The following is a 12,417-nucleotide window of genomic DNA, read 5'->3' as shown; positions in this document are numbered from 1 at the left end:
TAAAAAAAAAAAAATAGATGGAAAACACTAACTTCATTAGTAATCAAGAAATAAAACCACAATAAGTAGATACTATACATACCCACCAGAATGGCTAAAATTAAAAGAATGAATTAATAAGCATCCGAGAGGAGTAAGCAAACTCTCACACAACACTGGTGGTGGGAGATAGAGTGGCATAGCCACACTGGTTAACTGCATTATTTATTAGTGCTGGATATAGGCATTCCTTAGGACCTTGCAATAATACTCCTAGGTATACATTCTAAAGAACATGAGTACATACATACAACAGACAAATGCAAAACAGATAAAATTATGGCATATTCACAAAATAATTATATATAGAGAACTGAAAAATGAATCAACTATAGCTATGTCCAGCAACTATACAAACATAATGCTGCACAAAAGAAGCCAGACACAAATGAACATATACTTTATAATTCCACTTAAATACTGTTGAAAAATTAAATAAAATTAGTTCTAATGTTTAGGGACATGTGCTTAGATAGCAAAAAGAGAAAAAACGTAAGAACTTTCTAGGTTCCTTTGTAAAAAAGAGGCAGGGAGCTGACTAAAAGGGAGGATGACAAGGGGAATTCTAAAATTTTTCTTCACAAAAACTTAAAAAAAAAATACCACTCTCATGCATATTTTATTTAGTTCATTCTTATATATTTTATATTTTTGTTGCTTTTATAAACTGGCTGTGTTTTCACTGTATTTTCCACATGGTTATTGCTGGCATTTAACGAAGCTACTGGATTTGATTTGTTTTCTTTTTTAATCTGGCAACTCATAAATTCTAAAGAAAAGAAAAAGGTGCAACGGGGGATATCGTAACAGGTAGTTTTAAAGTGTTGGAAGATATAAAATGGTACTTGTGGCTGGAACGTGAAGCTCTGTGTTCACCTGCTGTTCCCACATTCCTTCCTTCCCTATGGCTGCTAAAGTCCCTCCATTCCACGGGCACAGACACTTCATCAATATTCTCCAAATCTCTTCTCTAAGAGCTTTCCCATTGCCTTGGGGCACATGCTTTTGATAAAACCTGTCATTTTTAATAAGGTACAGCAACTTAAATAATTCTCCTTGAAATAAAGAGCAATGAAGCAGAAAAAAAACCAATGCTTCTGATTAAAGATGCATTTTTAAACTTTTACAGTTTAAACACAGAAACAATGCTTTAAAAAAAAAAGACAGATTTTGACTACTTCTACGTTGCTTCGAATAATAACTAAGCAATATGTCTAAGTCATTAACAGAAGGCATGTCTAATAGTTTTAAATCCAGTTGCTATTGTCCTTGAGGGCAGCAACTGTATCTTGTATATTTTTGTCTCTCTAGTAGGTAACACGGTGCCTCGCCTGCCATAGGTACATTATATTTGCTGGGGAGATCTTTAATTTTTAACTTTTATTTATGATGAAAATGCAGTCTAGGCCGGGTACGGTGGCTCACACCTGTAATCCCAGCACTTTGGGAGGATGAGGCGGGTGGATCACCTGAGGTCAGGAGTTCGAGACCAGCCTGGCCAAGACAGTGAAACCCCGTCTCTACTAAAAATACAGAAATTAGCTGGGCGCCTGTAGTCCCAGCTACTCGGGAGGCTGAGGCAGAGAATTGCTTGATCCTGGGAGGTGGAGGTTGCAGTGAGCTGAGTTCACGCCACTGCACTCCAGCCTGGGCAACAGAGCCAGACTCCATGTCAAAAAGAAAAAAAAAAGCAGTCTAATGATGCAAAAACTGTCAGAAATGTCATGAGGAGGAAACAAGAATACAGAAAGCATAACAATGTTTTTGAATACATCTGATGAAGGGTTACAGTACAGAAACACCATAAATACTGATTAAAATAATGTTAAGTATGGAGAGAAATATATACATATACAAGTCTTGACGCAGAGAGACACAGAAAAAAAAAGAAAGAGAGAGAGAGAGAGAGAGAAAGAAAGAAAGAAAGAAAGAAAGAGAAAGAAAGAAAGAAAGAAAGAAAGAAAGAAAGAAAGGAAGAAAGAAAGAAAAAGAAAGAGAGAGAGAGAAAGCAAGCAAGCAAGCAAGCAAGCTAGCTAGCTAGGTTAAGGTTAAGGAAAGTAGGCAAACATTATAGCTCAGAGAGTTCAAGGAAAGGGAGAAGAGTGATTAAAATCTTGATGGAGACCTGCAAGTAGAATTGTACTACAGGTTCACTATCTCAGAATGCTGGTAACAGGCCTCATTAGAGCCACGCCAGGCACCCTGGTGCCATCTACCAGGAAAAGAGAAGCCATGGATGGGTAATTTTTAAGCTTCCTATGTCTTCAAAGTATATGTTCCCTCCTGCATGCTCTTGACACAGACAATTCCTCTAACAGAGAAAAGTATCTTTCATTATACATTAGGATAAATGGTTTAACATATTAGATAACATATAAAATTCATTCATATCAGGTTAATCAGTCTATCAGTATACAAGAATAACTGATATGATGAAACATTTCATTTTGATACAGTTAAGGAATGAAAATAATAGGAAGGACATATTTCAAATAGACTAAAGAAAGAAAGGAAAAAGGAAAGGAAGGGGTTGCCGAAAAATCAAACTGTGTAAACTTTACCATTCCATCTTGGATAAAGCATTCTTTTGTCAAATAAACAAGAAGAAAGAGGAGCTGAGAACAAAACAATTTTTGCCATAAATGGGCTGTATTCAGTAGTTCTGCTTTAGACAACTTATAAGGCTATTTTCCCCTGAGGTTTCAGTTTAAATAATTTTTGTTTCAGTGTATTTACCTGTGAAATTAATACTTCAATAGGTTTCAAATTCTTGAAACTATATTTTCATCTGTTTAGCCCTAGTTAATCTTGAGGTTAAAACTGATATGAAAACGAAAACTAGACTTTTTAGTCACTTACAGGATTTTAAACAACAGGGAGTCAATACTTTAAACATCTTAATACTATAAAATTTAGGAAGAACCCCACTCCAGCTATATTTCGACTCTAAATTTCTACTGAGATCAAATGCACATGAAAAAAGACCACTTAGTCCATATATAATAGCACGGAAAACAACATTAAAAATTCATTTGGTATTTCCTTGATGTAACTGAGCCTGTACTTCACATATTTTAAAGGTTTTTTCCTTAAATGTAAGTTATAGATGAGTAATAGTAAATATTTTTAAAATTATTCATTCATTAAATTATTTTAGAAAACCTTAAGCGCAAAAAAAAAAAAAAAAAAATCTGTGGAAAGGCCTGGGCAAATTAATGGGTATGTATACAACTAAAACAACTCGTTTCCCTGTCATTATGGTTATCCCTAGTTCTCCTAGGTCAAACTGCAACCCGTATGTTGTTTTCAGCTGTGATGGAGGTCAACCAGAGAGTATATTCAAAACATTTCACTGATCTTTTGGTACTTCCTGTTTCTGCCATCAGGCTCTGCAAGTGAGACACTATTTCCAGCTCCCCACCGCCATACCCTTGAACTATTTCTCTCGTCTCTTATGAAACTTTTACTAGGCCAATTAAGTTCCTTACAATTGGGCAGATCTTCACAACCCTGCCACATTATCTAAAATCATTAAATTAACTTGAAAATTAACTGAAACAATGTTTCCTTAAAGAACAGTTAAGGTTGACAAGCTTTTATACTAAGAACAAGATAGTGTGACTTTTATGCTTACCTTAATTAACATAAATTTCTGCATTGGTTCAACCCATTCTAAAAGAACAATGCTAGTCTGAAGTGCTCCACATAGGTATTTATGGCCCGTATAAGGATTTCTTACTGTCAAAGCAAAAATATAAATGAGTCCTCTTATAATACAAAGTCCTTATGACAATAATTGCATGCTCAAAAAAAACAAAAAACAAAACTAAACATAAAATCAAAAGCTGGCTGCCAGTTCAATTTCTTAATTAGAGGGCTGGGTGAAAAAAATACTGTTTCAGGTAGCAGCAGGAAATGCCCTCTTAACTTGCAGGATTTTTATATGTATGCAGAAATGAAACCGCTGGTTATAATGAGGCTGTGAGGTAGGAGGAAGGACTTTTGGTCTTATGATGGCAGGAAAATTACCTGAGGTGGCAACATTCTGATAAAAGGGTCAAGGTAAATTTGGGAAGAAGTTGTCAAACTCATAAGATACAACACATTCAGGTGGTTCACAAGGTGCTTTTGCTGGTAATGTTCAGAAGCAATAATGTTTTGTTTCTGAAAATAAAACACCTGTCCATCTTCCCCCTTTTGATTAAATTCTTATGGTCACTAACAAACATCACAGATATTAACCAAACTTTAAAATACTGATTTACAAATAATAAAATTGAATTACCTCAGATTTTGAAATATTTTTCTGGTTATAAACCAGAAGAAGTAAAGTAAATATATGTGAAGTAAATATATTTGGAATAAAGATAAAAAAATTGAACTGTGAAAAGGGGAACAGCAGTAAAATTCACAAACTTCACATAGATTTGAAATATTTAAATGGCAGAGGAGGTGAACAGCAAAAGTGTCCCGCCAAAGAAAACAGAAAAGTCTATATAGGAAATTATTTCCTATAATTAACTTTTCCTAAAAACCTGCCCTTTTGTGCCCAGGTAAAGTCAGTTTGCTGGAAGTTCTAACAGAGACTCAACCATCATTTCTAAACCCAACCCTGTCATCCTCTATCGCTCGCAACCAGCTGTTCTTGCTTCCTGTTAACAACACTTTGCCGTTCTGCCAGTCTTTTGGGTTTGAGGCCTCAGTCATCTCTGACATCTTTTCCCTTCACACCCAGACACTCCTTCCTTACTATTTGCACTGCTACTGCTCTAGCACAAGACCTCCTTCCTTACTTACTGCATAGTAATACGTACATGTTCACACAAGACCAACGGCTCACACTCATCTGCCATTCTCCTTTCTATAATCCATATTCAGCTAAGCTGAATAGTCAGCATTTATTATGTAAGCTTTATGATTTTTTTTTTGCCTCCACATGTTATGTCATTTCTTCTGTTTGAAACGGTCTCTCCATCTATTCAGTTCAAATCTGAATCTGCCTTATTTTAAGGCCTAGCCCAAATGCCACCTTCTTCAGTGAGCCTATGTTTAGAGTCCCTTCCACACTATACTTTGTGGTATAATGACTCATGTGTTTATCGTCCCTTTAATAATAATAGTAACTTAAGGGAAAGAAATAATTTTTTGCTCTGGCTATATGCAAATAGAACAACTGTTATGGGGGGAACTTAGGTGAGGGGAAGGTGAACATAAAAACACATGCTGAAGGAATAAATGCCATCTCACAAGCCATTGCTAAGCAGAATGGTGAATGGTATGTAACAGGACCCTTGGAAAACAGGGTGTGATAAAATGTGGTTAAAAAAAAAAAAAAAAAAAGAGTCATACTACTTTCTCCATTTACCTAGGCAATAAATTATTTGCTAAACAAATAACTTATTGGCAAATAAATTATTTGCAAGGTACTATATATTTGGCTTAGTCTACACAGAGATGAAATGGCCAAGAAATTTGTTCTACTTAAGAGAGAAAAATAAAGTATTACTGGCAGAATGCCCTAGGGTAGTACTGTTTTATGCCAGATTTTACAATGAGTCTCATGGGGTTTTCTTAGCTGCCCTGTGAAGCAAGACAGCTATATGCTATTGGACAGTTTACTTACCAACACAACACTTCTGGCACCATTTGGTTTCAGGGATTTTTGCTGATACAGAAAATTTCCTAAATGTAAATAAAAGTGAGTATATACATGTAGGCAAACTTAGTATATGAAAAAGCTACTGTTACAGATCAGTGGAGAAAGGATGAGTTCAAAACTGGTGCTGACATACTAGGTCATCTGTTAAAATTAGAATGAAAAGGCCCAGTGCTGTGGCACGTGCCAGTAATCCCAGCGCTTTGGGAGGCCGAGGTGGGCAGATCACAAGGTCAGGAGTTTGAGACCAGCCTGGCCAACATAATAAAGCCCCGTCTCTACTAAAAATACAAAAAAATTAGCCAGGCATGGTGGTGAATGCCTGTAATTCCAGCTACTCACGAGGCTGAGGCAGGAGATTTGCTTGAACCCAGAAGGCGGAGGTTGTGGTGAGCTGAGACCATACCACTGCACTCCAGCCTGGGCAACAAGATCAAAACTCTGTCTCAAAAAAAAAAAAAAATAATAAATTGGATCCCTTTCTCATGGCCCCCAATCAGTTTCAAATGGATTAAAGGTTTAAATGTGAAAACAAACTACAGAAGTCTATAGAAATGTATGACCTTGGGATTTAAGAAAACACAAAAAGAACAAATCATATAGGAAAATGCTGTTACATTTTATTTGACTTTTTTCCCCCCCACTGATTCATCCCTAGCACCTCAAACTACAGGTGGCAGTCAATTATTCAATCAGTAACTTTGGTTTACCAAAAGATAACACTGAGAAAGTGAAAACATTAGCCAAAAACTGGGGAAAGATATTTTTAAGTACATGTAATAAATTTACATGTACTGTAAAAAGTTGTTATAATAATTTGTGAAGAACTTCTTTTATTTAGAAATCTTTGTTTATTCAGCAAAAGTGGGATACAGATGTTCTGCAAAGGTGCTATAGGGGTTTGGCAAACATCTGAGTTGAATTTAACAGATAAAAATCAATTCTGAATTTTTTTTAAGACTACAATTTAAAAACTACACATACACTCAAATATCTTTTAAAATGTAATATAATAAAGACTGTTGGTGCATCAAATTGTAAAAACCTCAAATTAAACCCAATTTTGTATACTTTTTTAAAATTAAATTTTATTTTATTTTTTGGACAAGGTCTCGCTCTGTCGCCCAGGCTGGAGTGCAAGAGCGTGATCTTGGCTCACTGTAACCTCCGCCTCCCAGGTTCAAGCAATTCTCCTGTCTCAGAACTCCGAATAGCTGGGACTACAGGTGCCTGCCATCATGCTTGACTAATTTTTGTATTTTTAGTAGAGACGGGGTTGGGCCACGTTGCCCAGGCTGGTCTCAGACTCCTGAGCTCAGGTGATCCGCCCGCCTCAGCCTCCCAAAGTGCTGGGATTACAGGCGTGAGCCATGGTGCCCAGCTAAAGATTTTTTTTTTTTTTTTTGAGACAAAGTCTTGCTCTGCCGCCCACACTGGAATGCAGTGGCTTCACCTCAGCTCACTGCAACCTCTGCCTCCCAGGTTCAAGTGATTCTCCTGCTTCAGTTTCTCAAATAGCTGTGATTACAGGTATCAGCCACCACACCCAGCTAATTTTTGTATTTTTAGTAGAGAGGCAGTTTCGACATATTGGCCAGGCTGGTCTCGAACTCCTGACCTCAAGTGATCCGCCTGCCTTGGCCTCCCAAAGTGCTGGGATTACAGGTGTGAGCAACTGTGCCTGACTTCTACAAATAATTAAATTCTTTTTTAAAAAAATAATTTTTATAAGAGAGATTTCACCACGTTGCCCAGGCTGGTCTCAAATTCCTGAGGCTCAGGTAATCTGCCAAAAGTGCAGCCTCCTTAAGTGCTGGGATTACAGGCACGAGCCACTTAAATGTGTAAATTTGCCAAAGATTAGATAGATGCCAGTGCTCTGCACAAGTCTTTTTTTTTTTTTAGAGTTGTATAATTTTATATAAAATTGTACAACACATGTGTTCAATGCAATCCAAACAAGCTCAGAACAATTTTCCTGATGGATGTTCTTGTAACTACACAATTGGCAACTGAGTGATAATCAAGCATAAATATAATATTAATACATATTGTAATACTGTAATTTTAACCTTTAATACATTTTATATGTTGACCTATTTATGAAAAGCTATAATTTTAGCTTCATTTACTAAGTCCTTACTATGTGCCATGCATTTAGACATCTGTGTCATTCAGTCTGTTCAATGAAGAGGTAGGTTACAGCACAGAAATCTGAAGCTTAGATTTTTGCTCAGGTCTTTTTTTTTTTTGAGACAGGGTGTCACTCTGTCGCCCAGACTGGAGTGCAGTGGCGCAATCTTGGGTCACTGCAACCTCTGCCTCTTGGGTTCAGGCAATTCTCCTGCCTCAGCCTCCCAGGTAGCTGGAACTATAGGCTGTATCAATTTAAATGAACATTATTCGGAGTTTGCAAGGTAAGCTGTTAAAAACTGTTAACTATTTCTAAGTACTTGTCCTTGTGAATCAAAACGTTTTTTACACTGTGATAGCTAAACAATGATATAGAATTTATTCGGATGTTGAAGTACTGAACGACTACAACGGCAATCTAGAATATTCTGGTTACAATTTTCTGGTAAAAGCACCTCATTGTACCCTTGACTAACTTTATATTAGGAAAAGTTTTACATTATAATTTATAATTATAAAAATGCCCCTTTCATATACATTGGAGTTTAATGCAGCTTAAAATCAAACAAAACAAAACTTCCCATACTCAACAAATCTGCTTCGAACCAAAGTGCTTTTTAGAATTAAAAAAAATCTGAACCAAGCTCCTGATAGATTTCAGCTGGCAAAAAGTTTAATGTTCCCGTCCACACTTGTGAACTTGTCTTCTGGCTCCCAAAGGTAACTTAGGGGTTAAAACACTGAACTGGTCAAAACCCAGGAGAATTAACTGCCAAGTTCTGAAAGACCATAGGATGACTACTATACAAACAGAAATCAACTATTAAGTATGGCTGTGAATTAAGGATTTCAAAAACTTTTCAAAATAGAGTTGTGGGCAGTACATGTAAAGGCAATACAACTTATTTTACCAGCACCCAAGTAACTGGAATTCTAAATTAACTAACAGTCCGAATGCATTTAACATAGGATATTTTAGGGTACACTACAAGGAATAGTTCAATTTATCATGCCCAATAATGATGACAACAGGTCTATTTTTTGAGAGCTTACTAGGTGCTGTGGTAGGTACTTTACATACACAATGTATCATTTTCAAAACAACTCTGCCAGATGAGTATACAGGTTCCATTTACAGCTGAATACATGTGGAGAGGTTGTATAATTTATCCAAGGTCCCATACCTAGTAAGTAAATGATCCAGGATTTAAATTCAACTGTACTTGAATTCCAAAGCTTATGCTTTACTAAAAATGGATTACAATATGGTGCAATGAGTACCTATCTTCAGAATGAGAACCATGAGGCTCTTTATCGTTAGATTAAGAACAAGATGCTCAGTAGAGGTTTAAGTTGTGCTCACTGTATGGCAGAAGAAATGGTATGAATACACATATATAAAATATTATCATGTTTAAAGGGTTTTTAGGTTTTCTGCCAATAAGTGAGAGAATTAAAAGATTTTACAGTAATTACTAGACAATGAAACTGAAGAAAGTGGGAAGGATGTATTTGTGGCTGTTACTACTAAAAAAACTAAAGATTGACTATAATAAAATCCCTGAAATAATAACTTGGAGGTGAAATATTCTTACAGCTGAACACATGGGGAAAGGTTGTATAATTTATCCAAGGTACCATATCTAGTAAGTAAATGATCCAGGATTTAAATTCAACTTTACTTGAATTTCAAAGCTTATACTTTACCAAAAATGAATTATAAAATGGTACAATGAGTACCTATATTCAGTGTAGGTAAAATCATACCATATGGAAACTCCTTAAAGGAAGAGATTATATCTTATTCATTTTTGTCTCATCTATACATGGAACATTTCATACACATTTGGTGTATTCAGTAAAATCTGGAAGAAATGAGCACAGCTAAAAGCAAATAAGCTAAAAAGGTCTCTAATAAAATATATCCAAATGTGAATGCATCTAAGTCTATGTGTCATATAGTCCTTGAGGGCACTTTATGTGTGTATTATAGTAAATATAATAAATCAAGTTCAACTCTGAGTAATCATGAAATGATCCCAATGAAATTCGTATACTCTATTTAAGAAAAGAGAACATCCTATATATTTTATATAATTTTCATCAAAAGGTTAATTTTAAAAAAATCATGTACACATAGGAGCAAATCTTAGCCACACTGTAAACTCAGCAATTGAGAACAGCAGATTCTCAAGGTACTTGAAAATTAAGGTTTTATGTTAGTTGCTTTACAATAAATATTATAAAAAAGAATAGCCATATTATAAACTTTTCATAAAATACAATTCATACTAGAGTTAGAAAATCTTTCAGTCAATAAAGAGGTCCAATATTATATTAAACAATGAAAGAACACAGCATAACAACAAATTACTGAAAGTAGAAAGGCGAAACCCCTCAACTTCAAACTAATGATTTTCTAATGCAAAACACTGAGACATGGTCTTGCTTTGTTACCCAGGCTGGAGTGTAGTGGCACGATCACAGCTCACTGCAGCCTCAACCTCTAGGGCTCCAGTGATCCTCCCACTTTAGCCTCCTGAGTAGCTGGAACCACAGGGTCGAGCCACCATGCCTAGCTAATTTTTTAAAAATTAATTTTTGTAGAGATGAGGTCTCGTTACGTTGCTCAGGCTGGTCTCAAACTCCTAGCCTCAAGCCATCTTCCTGCCTCAGCCTCTCAAAGTATTGGGATTACAGGCGTGAGCCATCATGCCAGGTTGCAAAAACATTTTTCAATAAATCATTTTGATTTTCTAGGTGTAGAAACTTTGAGAAAAATTTTATAAAGTTAACACATATGTCAAAAGCAAAGGCACTAAATGCAATGTAAAATTATGGCAAAGTGCAAGAAAAAACTAGTTTTAAACTTGCCAAAAAAGAATAACAAACTCAGAGAGAAAATGTCTGATATAATTTGAAAGTATAAAGTAGAAAAATTTTAGAACAAGAGTGTGATCAATGAGCACTTGTTAAATTATATTACTTATTATTTTTTCATCATGATTTCTATTAACCCAAACTGAGTGCTCTTTCACTTTCTGTAGCATAGGTATTTATGAGAATGAACTGTTAACATCACATTGCCTCTAAGGATGTACCCTTACCTTGGCAGTATTCTGTCAGGGAGTTTGTGTGCTGGAATAGCAACGGGTAACTTTTGCATTTGTCTTGCATAATCAAAAAGCCCTGGTAAATTATGGGAATAAAGCTGAGAAGCTTTACCTATAAAGAAAAACAGGTATGACGTAAAAGCTAGTAACAAATAGTAACAATTGTAAGGTATTTGAAAACTAAAATACTTACCAGATATTGATAGCAAGCAATTGTTCATTACATACAACCATGTACACCTTCGAGGGAACAGCTGATTAAAAAAAGACACAAAGTTTATAAAGAATAATACATAACAGCAATGTAAATCTGCACACAGTAATCATGTAAGCTGTCATATCTACAGGTCAGTTCTTTAAAAAGTAAGTTATTTTTAATATAAATTAACTTTATCAATGATTCAAAACAAGATGATATACATACATACATATTTATGTGAGAGAAAAAAATATATTAGGCTAAATTTTAGCCTAAACACGATATGATCAGCTCAAGTCTCTCTTATGATTAAGGGCTAGGCTATGTAACCCCAAACTATGCAGGGAATTAAGAACATTTTCAAACAACATCTATTCCTTTATTTTGGTTCTGGGGTTGAATAATTAAGATTCTCCTGTCTACTCCTCCCAAAATATACTTATCTAGGCATAATATGTAATGCATGGCTTCTAGGGTGTATGACACAGAAAAAAAGGATCATGGTGTAGTGGAACACAGGATACAGAAACACTAGGTATGGAGGGGAAAAAAAAGGCTGAGGCAGAATATGATGAAAACTCAACAAATCATAAAGGATATATATATACACACACATATATAGATATATATACATATATAGATATATATATACACACACATATATATGAAATTCATTACTAAAATTTAGTACCATAAGAACTGAGAGGCATCTCTGGAAGCCTGAAAGTGGTCACAATTTAGAGCAAAGAAATGTGAATTTCATGGAACACAACCTATATATTTAAAAAAACACTCTCATTAAGACATTTTGCTATGCGTATCAGTGGTTTTTAAAGTGGTCCTTGGACCAGCAGCATCAGCAACACCTGGGCACATGGTAGAAATGCAAATTTTTGGACCTCACCCCAGACCTACTGAAGCAAGAAGTTCTGAAGGAGGACTCAGGAATCTATGGTTTAACTAGGCCTCCAAGTAATTCTGAGGCAAACTGAGGTTTGAGAGCCACTGATGTACACAATTAAGCATTCTGATTTAACAACCTTGGTTGCTGGGTTTGCTCTGGTAATTCCTACAACTAAGTTACTCCCAAAGTAACTGAGATGAGAGAAGGGAATAGAGAGGACGCAGGGGTGAATGATGAAACACATCAAGGCCTCTAAGGACATTACTTTATGGAAACACAGCCATAATAATGGGACTGAATAACTAAAAGAGAAAAGGTAATAATAAAAGGGAGGCGAAACAAAGTAACATTTTTTTTTTTTTTTTTTTTTTTT

The 12,417-nt window shown here is 35.5% G+C and overlaps 1 protein-coding gene across 1 annotated transcript in view; it reads right to left on the bottom strand.

Moving 5' to 3' along the window:
- MAP4K3 (mitogen-activated protein kinase kinase kinase kinase 3) overlaps positions 1 to 12,417 on the bottom strand; it is a 194,868-nt gene that overhangs the window by 11,524 nt on the left and 170,927 nt on the right. Inside the window, 4 exon segments of the mRNA XM_017892944.1 lie at positions 3,674 to 3,777; positions 5,663 to 5,721; positions 10,936 to 11,053; positions 11,135 to 11,195. Coding sequence (XP_017748433.1) covers positions 3,674 to 3,777; positions 5,663 to 5,721; positions 10,936 to 11,053; positions 11,135 to 11,195 — 342 coding nt within the window.

The sequence above is a fragment of the Rhinopithecus bieti genome, unplaced genomic scaffold (assembly GCF_001698545.2).
Source record: "Rhinopithecus bieti isolate Rb0 unplaced genomic scaffold, ASM169854v2 scaffold_22439, whole genome shotgun sequence".
Taxonomy (NCBI): Eukaryota; Metazoa; Chordata; class Mammalia; order Primates; family Cercopithecidae; genus Rhinopithecus; species Rhinopithecus bieti.
The sequence above is the reverse complement of the archived record's forward strand: the minus strand, read 5'-3'. Positions and strand labels throughout refer to the sequence as shown.